Source organism: Sciurus carolinensis, chromosome 11 (genome assembly GCF_902686445.1).
Source record: "Sciurus carolinensis chromosome 11, mSciCar1.2, whole genome shotgun sequence".
NCBI lineage: Eukaryota > Metazoa > Chordata > Mammalia > Rodentia > Sciuridae > Sciurus > Sciurus carolinensis.
In genome coordinates, this window is record NC_062223.1 from 11,660,758 (window position 1) to 11,684,037 (window position 23,280).

At 41.0% G+C, this 23,280-nt stretch overlaps 1 protein-coding gene and 1 pseudogene across 3 annotated transcripts in view; one reads left to right on the top strand and one right to left on the bottom strand.

Annotated features, from left to right (window-relative positions):
* The first annotated feature begins 10,474 nt into the window (after window positions 1–10,474).
* Atl3 (atlastin GTPase 3) overlaps window positions 10,475–23,280 on the top strand; it is a 56,686-nt gene continuing 43,880 nt past the window's right edge. The window contains exon 1 of one of the 3 annotated variants that reach the window (XM_047516675.1): window positions 10,475–10,493. Coding sequence is in view for 1 of the 3 variants with exons in the window: in XM_047516673.1 (XP_047372629.1) it covers window positions 10,784–10,829 (46 nt within the window). In the remaining 2 variants the exon portion in view is untranslated. Of the gene's footprint in view, window positions 10,494–10,590; window positions 10,830–20,623; window positions 20,644–23,280 lie in introns of those variants that run through there. The other 2 variants (XM_047516673.1, XM_047516674.1) reach the window with 2 other exon arrangements.
* Window positions 11,274–20,994, bottom strand: LOC124958332 (geranylgeranyl pyrophosphate synthase-like; annotated as a pseudogene).

Genomic DNA, 23,280 nt, shown 5'->3' on the forward strand with positions numbered 1-23,280 from the left:
ACTGGCCGCAGGAGGCGTGGCCAAGCACCAAGCCACGCCCACCACTGCGGCCCCAGGCGTTAGCACGACGCTGCAGGGTAGAATTTTTTCACAGGTCTTTACCTGAATGTTTTTAGTTGACGAATTATGTGTTTTAGTGATAGAAGTTTCTCTATGCTTCCATAGCTGGAAACGATCTTTCCCATAAATTCCAGAGCCTGGTGTCTTTTGTCTGATGCATTTCCCCTTAGATCCTGAAGAAAAGTGAAACCGCAGTATAGAGAAGGCCCACCCTGCAAGGTGTTTTATGAATTTCTCTGGATGTGTCATAATATCTCCTCACTGTGAGACAGAGGCGGCACAGTGCCGCTTTTGGTAGGTGGAGAAAGATGCTACACAGAAGAAAAAACTAGTATTCATTCTAATCACATTGCAGTGCAGTCGCAGACCCTGCTTCATATTCTTGTCCTGTTGCTGTCCCCAAAAAGAGATCCACCTTGAGTCTTAAGGTTGTCTCTTTCTCTAAATAGGCTCTGAGATAGAGAAGATATATTTTGGAGAAGAAAAAGATGAACTGAAGAAGAAAGAAAAGCAAGGAGATAACATTCTGGTTGTGACTCTGGGGGGAGGGGCAGGAACGTGTGACAAAATGAGGTATTAAAATTTCAGAATAGGGCACAAATACACATACTTTAATTTTACTTATAACCGACGAAGGGTCCTTAACAGAAATGTGTTTGAAACCAATTGTTTATCTTGGATTTGTTTTGTTTTTTTTTTTTTTTTTTTGCTTCTCCTGGGTTGACTTGTTAAATTCAAAGTCGCCTCCCTACATCTGGACAAAATATTTTAAAGGAGCATAACCTTTTTAGAAGAGGGAATGTATCCTGGAAATAATAAAAGCAAGGCTGTAGCCTTTGCTATTGCTAAAGCAAGGAGCAATGACCCAAAGTGCAATTGCAGGTTCAGCAAATCCTATAAAGATACAACCTCATGAGGGGGAAGGTTGTCAGCCAGGCTGCTGCAGAGGGAAAAAGCAATCTGACCCGTGGAAATCTTTTAGAACAGGCTGTGAATTACATCTGCCCTTGGCAGTTTTTAAAGTCACATAAAGCCCAGAAAGGCAGGTGGGAAGAAAGAAAAGAAAAAAGAAAGAAAATAAACCCAACAGCATCCAAGTGGTTGCAATGCTTTGATAAAGGCACAGAAGATGATGTCCCAAAATAACTTCCTGACAAATATCTTACCCTGGTGCTTACAGTATCAGTTGATAATGCAGTAAACTGTCCCTTAGATGGCAAAGGGAAATATTAGTCAATGTGACAACCAAGCCAATTATCTACCTATGCTGATAAATGCATAAGTTTTGAAAAAATCTTTTATTAAGTGCTAGAAAATGATGCTAATACCTAACCCTTACGGTACTTGCTAGATACTGGGGATCCCAGGTGGATAGAAAACCCATTCCTGATAATCACAAGCATAGAAAAGAAACTACAAATCAAGACATTCATATGGTCTTGGTGGTCTCTTCAGACACTTCAGAGTGTTTTTTTTTTTGTTGTTTTTTGTTTTTGTTTTTTTTTTGGTGGGGAGTGAAAGAATAGGATTTATTTAAAAACAAAAACAAAAAAACCAGGGCCTTCACCAGGGGAGAGGGAATCTGATAGGGGGTTACCACTTAAGTGTACTAATCTAGGGGTACACTGGGTAGGAATTGTGATTGCTGTTTATTTAATCAGGTATTGGAAAATTGACAACACTGTTGGTTCAGCCATGACCTTCTGACTGGTGTGCCCACTTGAGTAGATAGCCTTCACTCAGGTCCACCCACTTCCCTTTTCTCACCTCTCTGGGACAAAGGAGGCAGCTGGAAAGGTTGGGGTATTTCTACAGGTCAGTTTCAAGGAGTGGCCTTTAGGGGCTGGGGTTGTAGCTCAGTGGTAGAAGGCTTACCCAGCATGTGTGAGGCACTGGGTTTGATCCTTAGCATCACATGAAAATAAATAAAACAAAGGAGAGGCCTTTACATTTAGAGAAGCTTTTTAGCGGCCCACTACCCACTCTGCCTCTATTTTCCTCTCTGTTTATCTTATCTATTCATTTCTCCCCTCTGAAAAGTGGGCCTAATTGCCATTAGGGACAGGGGCTCCTACCACTCTGGCTACTTCAGGCTGGAAAGGGGCATTTGTAGGGGATGGCAGTCAGGGTCCTCTTACAGAGGTCTGTCTAAGGGTCCCTGATAAATGGGAAATTTTATTTTTGATTTTACCTGTAGAGCATCTATAGTTTGGGCATCTTGTGCATTAGGCAGCCCAGAGGTCCATGGTGACAGTCAGTGAGATATAGGGCAGGGATCATGTAGAGTTGCAGGACCCTTAGAGAAGTCCATTCCCTGGGTTCTGGCTGACCTTAGAGGGCAAGGGCCAAAATATTGGCTGATTTTTCCTTAGCCCTTTTACTTCCTTTACTTTGGTCTCCAAGGTTTGGTTTCAAACATCCAGCAGGCCAGTTCCACCAGTCTTAAAGTAGAAGTAATAGGTTTTACCATTAATGTCTATAATTTTACAGTTACTCTTTCTGTTTAATTAGGGTCAGTGTCAGTGCTGGAAGTCAGCATTATATCCTATCTGTCCTGGAAACATTGGCTTGTTGCCTTAACTCAGGTTGTTTTGTTAGAAGTAATTTCTTTAGACAACTCAGAGATTTTTTTTTTTTACACAAAAAATCTTTGTGATTAAAGTTGAAGAAGAGGGAAAAGAAAAAGTAGTAATAGTAGAAAAGGGGGCACCTGGGAAGAAGAAGAAAAAAGTATAAAAAGAACACATCAAGGCAGAACTGCTTTCTAGAGAAGGGCCATGCACCAGCACAATTCCTAATCCAGAGAAGGAGGAAGAGGAGAAGGAGGAGGTAGAGGAGGAGGAGGAGGAAGACGAGAAGGAAGAGACAATGAATGAGGACTGCTGGGAAAGAATCCTAAATCTGTCACTTAGACACATGCTTAAGATTCAGTTGGGAGTACCAAACATGCTCTCTAAAATAATCAAAGGGAGATTGAATGAAACAGTGATTAATCATCTATAGCTTTTCAAACTTCTTGTGTCTTGACATAAACTCTGTTAATCTTATTATAGCATCATTTCTTAGAGTCTTTGAAAATAAATATATTTTCTTTGTATTAAAAACAAAACAAAGCAAAACAAAAGAAGCATTTGTGCTAGGTCCTGTGCCTGAGGCTGTATTTCCTTAGTGCTTTCTCTTTACTGCTATGCCAACTTCCCTAAGACTGATTCTTCCTTGGGATATTAGTGAATTTGGATATGTGATTTGTTTCATAAATGGTTACTGATTACTTCTTGTGTGACACTATCTGAGAATTTGGAGGGACCCAAATCTATGTTTATCCAGTCTTTAATGAGCTAACAAACTAGCTGGGGCATAGGACATACATAAAGTTAAATAATACCAATTAAATAGCAATGGACACCAATCTTAAACAACACAAAACCACAGTGCTTTAATCAGGCGGGAAGTGGACTGTGTGAATTTAATATGGAGAAGAGCTGGGGATGTAGTTTAGAACAGTGCTTGCCTATCATGCGCAAGGCCCTGGATCCGATGCCTAGAATTACAAGGGGGTGGGGAGGGAGGAGCAGGTGTCCCTGTGGAGTTCAGAGTGGCAGTTCAGAGACTTTGTGAAAAGTCCCAAGTCCGACAGGAGTTTGGAAGTGGTAAGGATGGTTTGAAGCAAATACAGAGATTGCTTTTGTGCATGGATACAAAGAGGCACCCTTCTGGGTGAGGAATCACATCAAAAGCACCACTTCCTCCCAGTCCAGCCCATGTGCAGTTCCATGCTGACTCGTCCAGCAGAACACGGCCCAGATTTGATCCCCTCTTGCCCCTCGTGTGTGAGATGTTTTGGGTGTTGGGATAAGATATAAAGAGGGAAAATATTTTGGGACCAGAGTGTGGAGAAGCAATAGTATTTCACTAAAGAACTGAGGCTTTTCCAGGCACAATGAGGTACAATGGAGCACCATTCTATGCCTGCAATCCCAGCTCCTCAGGAGGATCACAAGTTCCAGGCCAGCCTCAGCAACTAAGTGAGGCCCTAAGCAACCTATGAGACCCTCTCCAAAAAAAAAAATCAAGGCTTTGTCATAGGCTAATGGGGATCAGTGAAAGTTTTGGGGCAGGGAATGGCTTAGAAGAGGTTTTTCTTTTCTTTTAAAAAATATATATGTAGGGGCTGGGGTTCTGGCTCAGTGGTAGAGTGCTTGCCTAGCATGTGTGAGGCCCTGGGTTCGAGTCTCAGCACCACATATAAATAAATGAATAAAATAAAGGTCTATCAAAATCTAATATGTAGGGGCTGGGGTTGTGGTTCAGTGGTGTAACACTTGCCTAGCATGTGTGAGCCCTGGGTTCGGTTCTCTGCACCACATATAAATAAGCTAATAAAATAAAGGTCTATCAACATCTAAAAAATTTTTTAAAAAATCTAATATGTAAAATAAAGGTCTATCAACATTTAATATGTATAAAATAAAGGTCTATCAACATCTAATATGTATTTTTAGTGACATTGAACTTTTTTTTTAATTCAGCCATTTGTATGTCTTCTTTTGAGAAGCCCCTGTTCAAATCTTTAGCCCGTTTTTTATCTGGATTATTTGTGTTTAAATTTTTGAGTTTCTGGATATTAATTCTTTGTCAGAAAAATCGCATAAAAAATCTTTTCCATTCTGTAGGTTATTTCTTAACTGTTGATTGTTTCCTTTGCTGTGCAGAAACTTCTTAGTTTGATATGTCTATTTTCTCTTCTGTTTCCTGTACTTTTGGGGTCTTATCCAAAAAATCTTTGCCTACACCAATGTCTTAAAATGTTTCCTCTATGTTTTCTTGTAGTAATTTCTTAGATTCTGGTTTCACCTTCCGGTCTCTGATCCATTTTGAGTTGATTTTTGTGTATAGTAAGGGGAAGAGATCTAGTTTAATTCTTCTGCATGTTTGAATTATCCAACACTATCCAATAGTGTTCCAGCACTATTTGTTGAAGAGACTGTTCTTTCTGCAATGTAGTTCAGATGAAATTTTTAAAGAACTCACTGGAACATAGGCATTTCTCAAGAGTTCCACTGAGGAATTTTTACAGCTGGAGCTAGACCTCTTCTTTCCTGGTCGTCTTTGTGGGACTGGTATTTCCACTGGTAATTTCCCATCTCCAACCAGGTGTGGGAATGCATGCCTGTAATCCCAGTGATTTGGGATGCTAGGCAGTAGGATCGCAAGTTCAAGTCCAGTCTCAGCAATTTATCGAGAATCTCAGCAATTTAGTGCAAAAATTAAAATATACAGTGAAATGCTGATAAAAATTGTCTCAAAATAAAAAATAAAAAGTACTGGGGGTGTAGTTCAGTGGTAAAGCACCCAGAGTTCAATTCTCCATCTTCCCCTGCCCCAAATTCCCATCTCAGCTTCTTCTTCTTTTTTTTCATGCTAGAGATTGAACCCATGTCCTTGAGCATGCTGACCATGTGCTGCACCACTGAGCTACACCCCCAGCCCTTCCTTATTTTTTCTTCAATATTAGGAAAAAACATATTTCAATTTTAAAAAGTTGAATTGTCTGGGGATGTAGCTCAGTGATAAAGTGAATGTTTAGTATGCATGTGAGGCCCTGAGTTCCACTCCCCACAAATAAATAAAAATGTTTGAAAAACTTAATACATTTATATCATTCACACACACACACACAGAGGGCTGGGATGTAGCTCAGTGGCAGCTTACCCAGCATGCACAAGGTCCTGGGTTTGATTCCCAGCACTTCAAGAAGGAAAAAAAAAAATGATATATATAATCATGCATTGTTTTTAGTACTGGGAATTGAACTCAGGGGTTCATTACCACTGAGCTACATCTCTACCAGTCCTTTTTATTTTGAGACAGGGTCCCGCTATGTAGCTTAAGGCCTTGCTAAGTTGCTGAGGCTGGCCTGGAACTTGTGATCCTCCTAACTCAACCTTCTGAGTCTCTGGAATGCACTGGCATGCACCAGTGCACCTGGCTCCTTTTAGATTACTTTTTCTTTTTTTGTGGTGCTGGGATTGAACCCAGGGACTTGTGCTTGTGAGGCAAGCACGCTACCAACTGAGGGCTATATCCCCAGCCCTCTGGCTCCTTTTTAAAAAAAAAATTAAAATTTGAGAAAGGGTCTAAGTTGCTGAGGCTGGCCTTGAATTTGTGATCCTACCTCAGTCTCCTGGGATTACCAGTGTGCTCTGGTATATGCTCAGTCATGATTTCTTACGGATACCTTCTGAGGACTGCATCATTAGCCAATTTCATTATCAGCCATCCTGTGGGAACATCATAGAGTATACTCTCACATACATGGTGTACTCCTGTGGACCCCTGATGCAATCAAAATGTGGTAAAATAAGATGTGTGAAGCTGCTGCAGTTGTAACGAGGCATAAATTTTTATAGTAAATTTTTCATTTCAGAAGTAGCAGGAATGCATGGTAAAATTCTGATTAAAAACAGGATAGTAAATACATAAATCAGCGACATAATTGTCCATTATCATTACCCAGTGTTACGTACTGCATGTACTAGTATGTGCTCTGCTTTATGATTGGCAGCCAGGTGGTTTGTTTATGTCAGCACCTACATGAGTAATGTGTTGCCCCACAATGTTAGGAAGGCTACCAATATCACCAGGTGATAGGGATTTTTCAGCTTCATTATATCTTATGGGATCACTGCGGTATATGCAGTCTGTCATTGACCAAAATTTCATCATGAGGTACATGACTGTAAAGTTTTCTTTTATCCCTAACCTTCTCCATTCTATACAATAGATAATCACTGTTAGAATATTCCAGTTGCAAACACAAGCAAGCAAAGGTGAATAGAGCAAATCTGTATCTTTACCTACCCCATCACAAAGGACAGCATGATGCACACATTGTTGTGTACATTCCTTTATTTCCTTCTGGTGATCTTTTTTGGTGTTTTTTGTTTGTTTGTTTGTTTTTGTTTTGTTTTGTTTTGTTTTGTTTTGTACTGGGGATTGAAGTTGGGGGTGCTTAACTACTGAGTCACATCTCCAGCCCTTTTAAAAAAAATATTTTTAGTTTTAGATGGACACAATACCTTTATTTTTACTTGTTTTTATTATGTGGTGCTGAGGATGGAACCCAGGGCCTCATACATGCAAGGCAAGTGCCCCACCACTGAGCTACAGCCCCAGTCTTTCAGCCCTTTTTTATATTTTATTTAGAGACAAAGTTTCACTAAATTGCTTAGGGCCTCCCTAAGTTCCTTAGGCTGGTATTGAACTGAATCCTCCTGCCTCAGCTGAGCTGCCAGGATTACAGATGAGCGCCACCACACCAGGTTTTTAGGGTGCCTTTTTGAAGAGTTAGACAGCTGTGCTGTTGACTGAAATACTAATAATAAGGCAGCTGAGAAAGTCTTAAGCTTTTACTATGTTACCATGCTGACAGCCTATTATTCAACTTTTAATTTTTATTTTAAAAAAAAATGAGGTATCAGTATACTGTCCAGGTTGGCCCCAAACTCCAGGACTCAAGGAAGCTACCTGCCTTAACCTCTTTAGTAGCTGGGACTATGGGTATATGATGCTGTGCCTGGCTTATGATTATTTTTTGTGATTCTAGGGATTGAATTTAGGATTTTGCACATGTTAATCATGCACTCTACCAAGCAGCTACATCCTCAGCCCAGGGACAGATATTTAAATGATATTCAGGGATATAGTATTCCAACCTGTCCCTTCCAAATTACTTAAACAACCATCCTACCTGGGCCTGGTGGTGTATGCCTGTAATCCCAGCAATTTGGGAGGCTGAGGCAGTAGGATTACAAGTTTGAGGCCAACGTCTGCAAATTATTGGGACCCTGTCTCAAAAAAATAAAAATGACTAGGGAATGTGGCTCAGTTGTTAAGCACCCCTGGCTTCAATGCCCAGTACCAAAAATTAAAAAAAAAAAAAAAATATATATATATATATATATATAAAATAAAATAATTGATCCTGCAATAAGTGACAGGAGTCTGAACTATCTCACAGTACAGTCACAGGAGTGATATTTACTTGACTGTTTATTCCACAAACACTGAGTTTCTGGAAGACAGGAATGTATCTAATGAATCATTACTGCCTGGAACATAACAAAACTCTATTTTTGTAAAGCTCTGGAACCTGAATCACACTGAATATCTTTGTAGAAAACAATTTTACTATTTTGGTGCTCCATAAAATACTTGAGTATTTTGAGTATTTATGACTCCGTTTTGCTTTTCCGGAATGAATATGATGATTACCACTTTTTAAGCACTAACCACACATCAGTCATCAATGCCAAACACATCCCATTTAACCTACAACTGTGCGGTACTGGAATTATTTTGTAGGTGATGAAACAGGTTCAGAGAGGTTAAGGAACTCACCCAAGGTGAGTTGCACAGCTAGTGAGCATCAAAGTCAAAATTTAGGCAGGTCAGTCTACCTCAATTCAAACATATCTACATGTCACCTACTTCTAGAAATGCACAAGGAAAGCTCAACCTCTATTCATACCCTGTGTCTCAATTCAGAGTAAGATTGCTGAAGGCAGGCTGTAATCAGGATCATCAAATTTAGTATTTCGAATGTCCACTGTTTTGATGACCCTGGATATTTGAGACTAACACAAAACATATTTCTCATTTGTAGGGACTGCTTTCTAAGCTGTGACTAATCCTAAAATCCACCTATAATTTGCACTGTGTTGTTTCAAATGCCAGTAGTGTCTACAAGGTATGAGGAAGGTTGATGAGTTCACATTGACCTTGATGATGTTGTTTTGAGACAGATATAATGTCTGCGTTTGCTTGCTTCCTGACAGGATAGATTACAATGCATCTTTTTGGGAATCCTTAAAATAGAACAGATTTTTTTTTTTCCCCCAATAATGAAAGTTAGGTATTGAATATTAAAGGAGCTAGAAAGTGAGTGAGCAGTGTTAGGTGTAACATACCTTCTTCATTCAATACTTCAATGAAGACTTAAGTCTCTACTACCTGCCAGCCCTGTGTGAGGGGTTGGGAGATATGCCAGGGAACAAAAGAGGTAAAAACTCCTTTGCATTTGAAATTTGTTTTAGTGGGAAGAGCCACAACAAAAAGTAAAATGTGGGTGGGATGATAAGAAGTCCAATGGACAAATGCAATGCAGGGGAATAGAGAATATGGGGATGTGTGTGTAATTTGAAATTTTTACACAGTGTTGCAATTATGACAAATCACTGGCTTTTGGCCCTTTCTGAGTATGACACACATAGTCCTGGATTTGTCATGTCTTGTTGGTCGTGATTTCCACACATCCAGTGTGAAATCCCAGTAATTCCTTTTTTTTTTTTTTAAACATTTATTTGTCCTAATTGGTTATAAAATCCCAGTAATTCTTGCTTTGAAGTTCACTTCTAGTTTCTTGGTTATCCAAGTTGGCCTAGATCTAATCTAGATTCAAATCTAAAGCCTGGAAGAAGGCATTCCAACAATCTTGAGTGTCTGGGGAGAATCAGAACCGGCAGGGGAGAAGTCAAAACGGGACGTCTCTAGGTAGGATAAGGTAGAATTACCTTTACCTCTTCACCTCTGATTACTCAGGAAGTAGAAAATAACTCAAGGGCAGCTGGAGGGAGATTCTGGGTAGATTATAATACTTAAGGCAGAAGCAGATGGAAGACAGTGGAATCACGTATTGAATGAATGGGGCAATGGTGGCGGACGGATACTTTAGCTTCTTATAAACCATCAATTATTTATGTCTGGCAAACCCTCCCCCCCCAAAAAAGGGACAAAAACCCCCAAAATTGTTCTTCAACGGGGGCTAATGGTATTTTCTCCATCACGATGTGAAGTGTTGAAAAAGCATTTTCGGAGAACCTCGTGTTGTACTGACCTACCATACAGTTTAAGCGTGCTTGGAATAGCAGCTTCGACCTATGATGGTCATGGCTTAGGCTGCACGAAGCTGGTGGCAGGCGTTGGGCGGTGACGGTGGGGCACCTCGGGCTCCTCTGGCGAGAGGAGCAGTGGGTGGCGATGATAATGGAGGCAATGAAGTCATGGCTGCCTCTCCTTGTGAAGTCAAAATCATTAAAAACCCAACGACGTTCAAGTCGTAAGGAGCTGAGGCTTCCCTTCTGCGGTTCACCTGGGGCCCCCAGCCGGTGTTAAACTTCGAAACTATTCCGGGGCCGGAGGCGGGAACCTCAATGCCATCGCCCCGGGTCAGGTCTCCACGCTGGTCTCCCCGCGGAGCTGGTGGACAGCCCCGGCCTCCCCGCACGGCCTGCTGGGAATTGTAGTTCAGTCGCCCCTCCCCTCCGCTTCCTCCGGGCCCCGGATGAGTGAGCAGAATGGGGACCGCCGGCCGGACCCAGAGAGCGCGGGACCACAATTTCCAACCGGCCGAAGCTTCGAGCACGCAGTCACAGGTAGTCGGCGGCGCGCTCCGCGTCCCCGCGCACGCGCACACGGGCCGGGAGGTGGCGGGCCTCGGCCGCGTGCGCTTTCCCGCCCGGGCTCGCCACGCCTCCGGCCGCGCGTCGGGCATCGCCCACACGCCCAGTGCAGGGTGTCTCGCGCCTCCACGCACCCCTCCTTCACCTCCGTTTTCTTCTAGAACCCAGGCCCCGCCCGTTTCCCGCCTCCCAGGCTTGGTTCGCGCCGGCCCCCGCCCGCCCCTCTCTGCCCCTCCTGCTTCTCTGCTGAAGGCGGAGGCTCCATGTTGTCCCCTCAGCGAGCGGTAGCGGCTGCCTCGAGAGGAGCAGGTGAGGCCGCCAGGGGCTCTTTGCGGGGCCGCCGGGCGGCACCTTCCTCGGCCTCGTCCTGGGAGCGGCCGCCGGGGCGCGGGGTAGTCTGCTGCCCCTGGGCGCGGCGGCCGGGCGGTGCCGGGGGTCCCGGGGGTCCCGGGGCGGCGTCCTCAGGCTCCGGCCTGCGGAACGCTGCGCTGCGCTGGGCCGCGCGCCGGGGCGGCTGCCCGCCCGGTGCCTGGGCGCCCGCAGGCTCTGGCCGGGAAGCCGGGGCGGAGAGGCGCTGCCCTCCGAACGGGCCGGAGCGTCGGGGTTTCTTAGCGGAGGCGGCGGAGGGCGCTTGGAATTGGCGTTTCGTTTTATCGGAACGACCTTGAGGCACCGACGAGAGAATCGGGAAAAGTTGGTGTTCAACTCTTATCTCCAGGGGAGATAAAAGAATTGGCCTAAATTGCTTCCCAGTCAGTCCGTTGAGTACGCCTGGTTCGGTCGGTGGTGCTGGGGCTTCCGGACCGCAGCGCGGCCGCAGGGGTCGGCCCGGTGGGTCTGCGGGACCGCGGCCGCGCTGCGCCTGTCACCCTGCCCGGCTCGCGCCGTTCTGCCGGCGCTCCGGAAAGCGCCCGGAGCGTCCGTTGCGAAATCGAAAGGCGAAAGCGTCCAGAGCAGCAAAGCATCCGAATAAGTTCCATCCTTCACATTCCAGTAGGAAGGGAACTGCTGGGTGGAGGGCAGGGGACAGCTAACGGACTCGGACGGCGTGCGCACCTCTTCGGCTTCCTTCGGAGAAGCAGATTGGAGAAGCGAAGCCTGTGGTCTGACAGGTGTCCGGTGTGCAGCTTTGCAAGATACGGTCTGGGAATTCGGGTCAATGCCCTCTTCAGTTCCCACGGAACCTAGCCTTTGCGCAAAGTTCGTGTTGCTTTAACACCAGCAGAGGAGACACTTGTTTGGAAGGACTCTCCACATAACGAAGCATTACGCTAGGCCAGCACTTTGTTTCATTAGCTATGCTTTATCTCATGTCATATTCATAAAATTAAGAAAAATAAGAGTAGATGTGTACTAGCATGTTTCTTAGTTTTCAGTAAATAAGGCTTATTTATTTTCTTTTTCTGTGCTATGAATTAAGCCCAGGGCCTTACCCATGCTAGGCAAGCAAAAAAAAAAATTTTAAGTATGTTAAGTACATAAGTTTTTTTTTCCTCCCCTTTTCTTTTTTGGGTATCAATCATAGGCTAAAGGCCACATCGTTAATTATTTAAAATGAAATGATAGAGAATTGGATAAGTAAGAAATATGAAGTCTTCTGCACCTCCCTGGTTTCCCAAAGATAGATATGAACAGCCTGATCACACATTCTTTTTACGATTTTCATGGACTACCTTAGGCAACCTTAGTTGTGTGTCAACATGTTTAAGAACTGGTTTAAAATTGACCTATAGTGATTGGCATGCCAATCACTAAAGAATCATAAAGTTCTTTATGATCTTGTATTTCATATTGAGAAAGTGTTCAAGTAACACAACTGCACTTTAAAGTTTGCCTGAATTATAAAACATTTTCCTGAGTTGTCTTTGAAATTCTTGGAGCAGTGGTAGAGCACTTGCCTAGCACTTGAGACTGGTTTCAATGCTCAGCACCACATAAAAATAAATAAATAAAGATATTGTGTCCATCTACACCTAAAAAATAATAATTAAAAAAAATTCTTAGAGCATATTATCTAAACACCAAGGGGAAAAGTGAGGGGAAATCTTTTATTTAAAAGAAAAAACAATTTTTTACTTACCTTAGAGTTGTGGTTCTCAGCCCTGCCTTACATTAGAATTACCCAGTGGCTTTAAAAACCTACCTATTCTTGGATGTCACTCATAGATTCTGATTTAATTAATTCAGGCAGGCAACAGTTAAAATTTCTCCAGTAATTCTATTTTGCATAGTAGTTTTTAAAAAATTTTTAGTTGTAGATGGACACAATACCTTTATTTTATTTATTTATTTTTTTATGTGGTGCTGAGGATCAAATTCAGTGCCTCACACATGCTATGCGAGTGTTCTACCACTGAGCCACAACCCCAGCCTCCCATAGTAGTTTTTTTATACCAGGGATTGAACTCAGGGGCACTTAACCACTGAGCTACAATTCCCAGCTCTTTTTATTTTTTAGTTTGAGACAGACTCTTGCAAAGTTGCTTAGTGCCCTCTATGTTGCTGAGGCTGACTTTGAACTTGCTGTCCTCCCACCTCATCCTCCCATGTTGCTGGGATTACAGGTGTGTGCCTCTGTGCCTGTTGCTTACTAGTATTTAAGTTTTCCTGTAAGTTACTTACATTTGAATTATTATTTTATAGAATGCAGAATTTATTAATTATCAATATTTATTTTGAAAAGTTGTTGCTTTCTGCAAATTAAAAAAAATACTCTTTTAGTTGTAGATGGACACAATATCTTCGTTTATTCATTTATTTTCATGTGGTGCTGAGGATGGAACCCAGTGCCTCTCACATGTGAGGCAATTGCTCTACCACTGAGCCATAGCCCCAGCCCGCTTTCTGCAGATTTCTAAAACATGCTTTTTATTTGTATGCATTTTGATTGTTAGAACATGCTAGATATATTTGACAGCTGAAGTATATTATGAATTAGAAGATCAGCTTTATTGGTATAGCAGAGAAAGAGAGGAGTGAGTAAGCATATTTATGTCCTGAAATGATAACTATGAACCAATTAAGTATTGTCAATTAATTAAGAAAGCCTTATTTAACTGGAACATAGCTAAGTAGAACCTTTGGGTAACTAGATTGATTTTGGTGGTGTTCCTGTGTTTAGGTAAGAGACAAAATTACTATTGATTCATTCTGTTGAAAAGCTTTTCTCCATCTGTGGTGTAGCCTGTTATCCTTTTTGTTTATTTTTATTTATTTTATATTTTTTGAGACAGGAATCTTTTATGTTGCTGAGGCTGGCGGTGAAATTCTGGGTTGATGTCATCTTGCCTCAGTGGCCTGAGCATCATCTCACCCAACTTCTGCCATCATTTTTAGATTCAGCCCTGTTCCTGCATTCTCCAAGTCAACACCGTTTGTTGTAGTTGATCTTCATAAATCCTTAGCACTACAGAATTCCTTGGGCAGGGATGATGGTGAATGCCTGCAATTCCAGCTCCTAGGAAGGTTGAGGCAGAAAGATCACAAGTTTATGGCCAGTCTGGGCAATGTAGCCAGACCCCGTCTCAAAAAAAAAAAAAAAAAAAAAAAGTTGTTGATGAATCTTATTTTATTCATTTATTTTTATGTGGTGCTGAGAATTGAACCCAGTGCCTCCCACATGTGAGGAAAATACCATACCACTGAGCCACAACTCCAGCCCCTGCAATTCTCTCTCTCTCTCTCTCTTTTTTTTTTTGGCAGTATTGGGGATTGAACCTAGGCAAGCACTCTACCAACTGAGCTATCTCCCCAGTCCTAAGCCCCTGCCATTCTTAATCAAAAGAAAATCTGGTTATGTTCAGCATTTTATACTAAGGCACAAAGATTTTTTTATTGGTGCTTTATGATTATACATAACAGTGGGATTCGTTGTTACATATTCAGACATGCACACACTATAAATAGTGTAATTTGGTCCATTTAATACCCTAGTACCTCCCCTTTCCCTTCCATCCTTCCTCCCCCTGGGACGCAAAGATTTTCTACAACAGAAGAATTGGAAAAAATCTTCTCCTAAGCCCTTTAGTTAATTAGAATATAAATTTTCCCCATTATTTTCTTTTATTGGGTTTTACTAGTTTTTTTTTTTTTTTTTTTCACAGAAACAGCCTTATCTTTGTATCTGCTGTCACATTCACTGCCTTAAGCCAATGGAATATTATCGCCCCACCCTTTGCCCCAGCACCAAAAAGAACCATACTGGGCAGTTCTAGAGTTGAGAGAGGGCTTAGTGTACTTACCCTTGCATATGATGTATTTTCTTTGGCTTTGTGAATCAGGAACTTTAACGACTGCCAGTAAAGACAAGGCATAAAAATGGTATGCCTCTGTTTTTGGGCGTGTTGTTCTTGCCCTTTAGAGAATGTGGTATTTTAAAAGGGGATTGGAAAACTCAGGTCATAACTCAACTGTGAGTCATACAATCTGCTCAGTAAAGTGTTTCTGTAACTTTGTTCCTTTGCTTTTAAGAATTCTCTGCATGGTAAGGATGAGTACTGAGATTGGTTCTACACTAGTGATTCTTAAACCTGGGTGATTTTTGTTCCCATGGGATTTTTAAAAATGGCTGGAGACATTTTTGGGGTCTCACAAATGGTGTCACTGCTGGTATCTAGTGGGTACAAGCTAGGAATGCTGCTAAATATCCTATAGGGTATTGGATATGTGCCCCTGCCCTAGCAAAGAATTACCCAGCCCCAAATGTTGGTAGTGCTGAGGTTGAGAAATCTTGATCTACACTGTCTCCTCACTGTTGAATTAATTGACAAAATTCTGTATGAGTGTGTGTGTGTGTATTGGAGATCAGACTCAAGAAGTTGCACAAACTGAGGCATTCCCCCAGCCCTGAATTTTCTGATAGCAATAGTAACTGCTTTCAATCACCCAATTTTATTGAATTTGTCAGTGTTCAGAAGGACTTCTTAGGTATTTGAGGGTCACTTAAACTTTTTCCCCTTATGTTTTTATGATAGAAATTATTTCTTAGAATTTATATTTTGTGAGACTGAAAAGTTCACCTATGATTTAGTAGTCACTTTTTTTTCAGCTTGTGCAACTCCTTTGTATGTGTGTATGTGTGTATGTGTGCAGGGGATTGAACTCAGAGTGTGATATATCCTAAGCACATGCTCTACCACTTAACTATATTTCTGGCCCTCCATTTTTTTTTTTTTTTTTTTTTTTGCGGTACTGGGGATCGAACTCAGGGCCTTGTGCTTGTGAGGCAAGCACTCTACCAGCTGAGCTGTCTCCCCAGCCCCTCCATTTTTTTTTAAAGGACTATAATTTTAGGAAAAGTCATGCTGTAATATGCACAATGGAGTGTAATTAAGTAGAGAGAATATTTGAACAGATATCTGAAACCTATTTTTTGTCTGGATTAAGGTGTTATGCCATAATTAAAGAACAAATCAGTACTTTATAAATAGGAAAAAGGTTGTAATTTTTACATGAGTTGTTAGAATACTTTCTAATTATTTAAAGATTTTCAGCATTTTCTATCATTGCTTGAAATGATCACTGATGCAATATTGACTTATTACTTAAAGCAATAATCAGAATTGGCAGTCCTTTTTTTAAGTTTTTTTTTTAGTTGTTGATGGACCTTTATTTGATTTATTTGTATGTGGTGCTGAGAATCGAACACACATGCTAGGCAAGTGTTCCACCACTGAGCTACAATCCTAGCCCATGAATTGGCAATCTGATACAGTATTTTTACTATTCAACTTTTTCTTAAACAGATTTTTTTTTTTTTTTTTTTTTTGACAGTGCTAGGGATTAAACCCAGGGCCTTGTGCATACCAGGCAAGCACTTTACCATAGATCCACATCCCCCTCGTGTAAAATGTAGGTTTTAAGTTGTTTTATATGTATATGGATGATAGGGGTGACTATAGAAAGACAGATCTTCATAGTTGTAAAAATGTCACACTTGTTATCCATAGTCATGTAAGTGCATGTAATGTAGTGTTAACTGTTGTCTCAGTGTGCAGATGTAGACCTTGGAAAATAAATTGCTTCTCTAAAGGGAGAAGGTATGTAGGTTGCTGCTGAAAGTTACTGTCCCTGGAGGTTAGCTGAAATCTTCAGAGATTAATATTTTTGAGAAGTGAGAGTAATTTCACTGCACTAACTGGGGCCCGCCCCCAAATCCCAAAACAAAACCCACAACTCCAAAACCTTTTGTAAATTACTAAGCAAGTTACTTTAATGGTTTCAGGAACATAATTTTTGGGTTACTCTTTAGCCAGTCCTATATAATTTAAGTTAAATGGAGGGATCAATAGGTTTCCTAGCAAGCGTGACCAATTTAGGTAGGTGTCCAGGGAATTTTCAGTTGACCAAGTCTTTGAATTTTAGAGCCAAAAAATATCTTCTGCCTGATTTTTGTAGTGGAAATGCAGAGAAGTTAAATTATTTCCTCATGCTGCTACAGTTAGTGCAGAACAAGGCCCAGAATTCTGTTCTTACTGTTAGGGAAGGATTTTCTCTCCTATACGTACTGCCTCATTAGAATAATACTTTTGCCAAAACGTGAACTTAAATCATGGAGAAATGATGGGATTTGGTGATAGATTACCTATAGGAAGAGAGAACTGGGAAAATATACAGGCCCTAAGAGATTTGAGAGAAGTGGAGTAACTGAGGATCCATTCTGACAGTACTAAATGTAGACTGGTAAAATGTTAGCACTGGAAAGGTTTTGAAAGGTTAAGCATTTGACTCATTTTATTGATGAGACTTAAGACCAGTCATGCCCAGGATCACACAGGCTGTTAGTGGAAGAACTGGAACAGGAACTTGTTTCCTGATTCTTGGGTCAATATATTTCCACATATTCCTCCTGAGAATGAGGTGAGTGGAACATCCAGGTAATCTTCCTTTAGGCAGTTGTGCATTTGGACTACATGCAGGTTAAAGAGCTAATGAAGTTGTGTCATCAAAATAGAGGGTATAGTTGAACTTATAAGAATAAAGAGGTCATTGAGGGAGTGAATGAAAACTGCAAGAATGGAGTAGAGCCTTGGTGTATATCCACTGGAGGATGAACGAGGAAAAGAACTAGTAAAAGAAGATGATGAGGAAAAGAACTAGTAAAAGAAGATGATGCGTCTGGAAGAGAACTAGGGATATGCTCATCACTAAATCCAAAGGTTTTACGTTATAGAACTGGGTTGCATTTGTGTTTTGTGATAGAGGGGTAGAGTTGACTGAGAATCAGGAGGGCCGTTGGCTTTGACTAGAGAGGTCATTGAAAACTAGAGAACAGTATCAAAAGATTGAGAGGAAAGCCAAATTACAAGGTGTTAAGAAAGGGGGTGGGTAAGTGGATGAAGATGTACCTTCAAGGAGTTTGAAGGCAAGGAGAATGGAAGCGACAGGGAAGATGCTGATTTTTATTGAAGTGGTTTACGTGTATTATTGGGTTTATGTTCACACTACTAGGGAACATTCTTCCTATGTTAGGTAATGGGACTGAAGGTGACAATTTCTCTGATTCCCCAAGATCTCCCAGTTTGTTTGATAAATCTTAATTACCATATAATAATTACTGTAGTGAGTAGAATGGTAGTATGTACAAGATTTCAGTGGAACAGGAATGTGGGAAGGAGACACTGTTCATTGAGTTCCTGTTATGTGTCAGGCACTGTGCTTTGATGTGTATTAGATTTATAAATGGATACAAAACTGGTTGGAAATTTCTCCATACATTATAAGTGGTGGAGTTTGTTTATTCCACAAATATTTATAGATGGCCTACTGCATGTGGGAACTGTTCTTGGAACTCGGGTGATATAGCATTAAACAAAAGAGATAAAAATTCTGGCCTCTTAGAGCTACATTCCAGAAGGGAAATTCAAGATTCAGACCTTATCCTGTCTTGATAACCAGAATCTTGTTTTTTCTTTTTTTTTTTCCTTTAACATTTTTGACTTGATTTTATAGACTGCTTATAATACTTGTTATGGTAAAAAATGAGCCGGGTGTGGTGGTGCACACCTGTAATCCCAGCAGCTTGGGAGGCTGAGGCAGGAGGATCAGGAGTGCAAAGCTGGCCTCAGCAAATTAGTGAGGCCCTAACCAACTCAGTGAGACCCTGTTTCTAAATAAAATACAGAAATGGGCTGGGAATGTGAGTCTATGGTTGAGTGCCCCTGAATTCAATCCCTGGTGCACAAAAAAAAAAAAAAAAAAAGGATATATTTTGTTATAAAACATGTTTTTTTAAATAGTTAATATTCCACATACTCAAAAAGTAGTGAAAATCCATAAGGAAAAATGGAATCCAGCATAGAAAACAAGCACATGTATAGCAAATGAATAATAGAACTTCACTGAAGAAAATGGATAGAGAAATATACTAATCCAAGTAACTTTGATCTCATTTTAATTTTGTGTTATCTTTTGAAAATAAATAAAATCCTTAGTCATTTTGGTGGCAGACCTAATTTGACATGAAATATTAAGTATAGTATTCATCTCTTTTTTCCTATCACACTTTCCTTGTGTACTTTTGCTTCAGTTTCCCCTGCATTTAAAAAATTTTTTTTTCATACATGTGTATATGATAATAATGTATGTCTCATTCTACCATCCTTCCCATCTCCACTGCTCAACCCCTCCACTTACTCCCCTCTGCATAATTCAAAGTTCCTTCATTTTCCCCCCACCTCCCACTATGGATCAGCATCCGTTTATCAGAGAAAACATGCAGCCTTTTTTTATTTTACTTAGCATGATATTCTCTAGTTCCATTCATTTACCTGCAAATGCCATATTTCATTCTTCTTTATGGCTGAGTAATATTGCATTGTATATATGTACCACGTTTTCTTTATCCATTCATATGTGGAAGGGCTTCTAGGTTGGTTCCATAGTTTAGCTATTGTGAATTGAGCTGCTATAAACATCAATGTGGCTGTGTTACTGTAGTATGCTAATTTTAAGTCCTTTGGGTATAAAAGGAGGAGTGGGATAGCTGGGTCAAATGGTGATTCCATTCTAAGTTTTTTTTTTTTTTTTTTTTTTTTTTTGGGTACTGGGGATTGAACCCAGGGCCTTGTGCTTGCAAGGCAAGCACTCTACCAACTGAGCTATATCCCCAGCCCCCATTCTAAGTTTTCTGAGGAATCTTCACATTGCTTTCCAGAGTGACTGCATCAATTTTCAGTCCCACCAGCAATGTATGAGTGTACGTTTTCCCCCACATCCTTGCCAACACTTATTATTGCTTGTGTTCTTGATAATTGCCATTCTGACTGGAGTGGGATGAAATCTTAAGAGTAGTTTTGATTTGCATTTCAGTTTGGGTAGATTGTGTGTCTCTAGAAATTTGTCAATGTCTTTGAGTTTTTCTGTTTTATTGGAGTATAAATTTTTAAAATAGCTTCTGATTTTCTTCTGTTTTTCAGTAGTGCCTGTCGTGATATTTCCTTTTTCATCACAAATTTTAGTAATTTGAGTTTTCTCTTTCCCTTTGTTAGTAGCTAAGGGCTTATCAATTTTATTTATTTTTTTCAAAGAACTTGTTTTGTAATTTTTTCAATTGTTTCTTTTGTTTCAATTCATTCACTTCAGCTCTGATTTTTTAAAAAAAATTTTAAATTTTCTTTTTTTTTGCGGTGCTGGGGATTTGAACCCAGGGCCTTGTGCTTGCAAGGCGCAAGTACTCTACCAACTGAACTATATCAGTTAATTATTTCCTGTCTTCTGCTGCTTTTGGTGTTGACTTGTTCTTTTTCTAGGACTTTGAGGGGTAATGTTTGGTCATTTATCTGTTGACTTTTTATTCTTTTGTATTAATGTATGAACTCAATGCAATGAACTTTCCTCTTAGCACAACCTTCATAGTGTCCCAGAGATTTTGATATGTTGTATCAGTTTTCTCATTTACCTCTAAGTATTTTATTTCTTCCTTGATTTCTTCTTTTACCCATTCACCATTCAGTAGCATTGACTTTAAATCTTCTTTGTAGTCAGAGAACAACTGCATGAGACCTACTGCTAATCCACCTGTCTTTTGAAGCACCATGGCTTTGTTTTCTTCTTCAGTGGGACAAGTGTAATTATCCCTCCAGTAAATATCCAGGGCTTGTCCTTGATGGAGTTCCAAGAGCTGGTAGGTACAAAGTTTCACTGCGTCTGGATGTTTGAGAGTTAAGACTTTGTCTAGGCCAAGGAAATATACATAATTGGCAGAGTTGATGATAGATGGAATTCCATAGATGCTGTGTGCCACTGGAAAGCCACGTCGGAGTTTTGAGTTGTCTTCAATATCATCGATGAGTAAACTGGCATTATGCAACGTTTCTGTCACTTCAGTGATAATCTGTAATTTGTCTTCTGGAACTTTCAACCAATGATTAAATGCCTGTGAAAGTTTGGTTCTCACTTGTTTACCTGGTAATTGAAGTAAGTACTTGTAGGGTTATAGAAGAATTCTTTGGACAGTTTCTTGAGTCTTCTCCATTGTTTTTAAATTTCTAAACTGAAGGTTCCACGGTGATCTCATGACTTTACCAGTGGGGACCAGCAGTACCTCACATCAACTTGCTACTCTTTTGTTCCAATCAAGGCTCCTCCCGGTGCCTTCATAAATCCCTCCTCCTACTTCACCACAAAACTCTGCCCTTCTCAGCTGCCAGCGTTGCCACATTACTCTTACTCATAGCAAGAAAATGCACCATCCTGGTCACCTCCAATACCATCCTTTATTTTGAAGATCAGTCTAACTATTTTAAACTCCTTCTCTTGACGTTTCTTCTCTGTGTTGTCTATGGATTCTGCTGTTGGAACATCTTGGTTTGTTTGAGGCATTTTGTTCCCTTGTTTTTTCATGTTGTTTGTGTGTCTTCTCATCTAGCGGTATGGAGCTGAGGCAGTACAGATTCTACCCTGTAGTCTTATAGTGTCCCTGAAGGATTCCAGTACCTCACCTTTAAGGGGGAGACCAATGTTAACAGCACCCAGTGCAAACAATAGAGAACCTTAAACCAAATGGCTCCTATTAAGTTGTTTACAGTTTTGTCAAAATAAACAAATGAAGTGTTCAATTATTGTCTACAATATAAATAGTAAGTTTGCTAAAAGGGTTTATTGTTTCAAATGATGGACAATAAAGGAACAGAGATAGTGTAAGATGTGATGTTTATGAGGGAGAGGGAGAGAAGATGGAGGTAAAAATTTATAGTAAGAGTGAGGGAGGAATTGATAGAGATTGGCTGTTAGTATGAGAGATGGGAGGAAGAGAATCCAGGGAGACAGGTAGGTGAGAGAAAAAAATATATACAGATTTAAAAAAAAAAAGTAAAAATATAAGAATGCCTCAATAAAACTGTAATATACTATTTAGACATCCCATTCCTCAATAAATTAATGCATGAAAAATATTTGAATTCAAAGATGGTAGAGGTATGAGAGAGGGCAAAAAAAGAAAAAAAAGTTTCAATGAAAATGAATGATTGCCTCTGTTGGCTTTCAGAAATTTTCTCTCTTCTTCGCCAATAGGTGGGGTGTCTGAAGTTTAATGTTAGCTCCAGTTCAGTGGGTGCCGAACCAGTTGAGTGTGGGGTGAACTGATAGCAAGATACCTTCACACCCTCTTCCAGGCTTCCCATCTCTTATAACCAGCCCCTCCCATCCCTGCACGCTTCAGGACTCACTGAGCTGGAGAGCCCAGTTTTTTCAACCTGTGCTCCCCCCCCTCCAACTGCCCCTAGTCTCCAACTTTTCACAGGCTTGCCGCTTCCAGACTGATGGACCTGGGCTTCAACTTCTCCAGGCCCTGTTTTGCTGCAGTCCCAAGATCTCAGTGGCCTTTCAGTTTACAGAGAGACCACCAGGGATGCGCTCATACAAAGGAGTGATCCTGCAAAGAGGCAGCCAGATGGTGGCCACTAGCATACATAGCAGAAAGACCTCAGGTACCATCAGACCTGCAGGTACCCCAGTGTATCTCCAGGCCCTGGCCTGTGTCTGCAGACCAAGGTGACTGCACTCCGAAATGGTGGCAGTGGTGACAGCAAACCTGTAGGCCTGGCTGGTGTCCCAAGATGGCAGCCTCTGTGTGTAACCAAACCTGTGGGTACTGTGACAGTGGATTTCCATGCAACAGCGGGCAGCTGGTGATCTGCAGGCAGTATGTCTGATAGAAACAGTATTTCCTCTGCTCGAATCTCCAGTTACAGAGCGACCAGGAATGCAGCCTTCCCCTAGGGCGCCATCTTGGATCTCCATGTTTTTTTTCTTTTTCTTTTTATATTTTTTTTGTCAATTGGATCTTTTGTTCAATTTTATTTATTTATATGTTTTGTGGAGTATTGAACCCAGGGCCTCACACATGCCAGGCAAGTATTCTACCACTGAGCCACAACTCCAGCTCCTCCTTGTTTTTTCTTTTTAATATACTGTGTAAATTGTTAGGGTCTGAGAGGATAGGGTGGGGTGATCAGGACAAAGGGAAAACTTCTTTCTGAAGGCAAGTATTCAAGGATGAGCAAGTGTTTACTTGGTGTCAAGGGGGAGGAAACATTTCAGACAACAGAAACAAATGGTTAAATAGGTTGTACATTTGAAATTTGGAACCAGAACTGGATAGTACCTGAGGGTGGATGGACTGACTGTCTTTTGTGATAACTGGGGATTAATTGAGGGCCTCATATGTGCTAGGCAAGTGCTCTTCCATTGAACTACACTCCCAACCCTTTTTATTTTGAGAGTCTGTGCTAAATTGCCCAGACTGACCTTGAACTTGTGA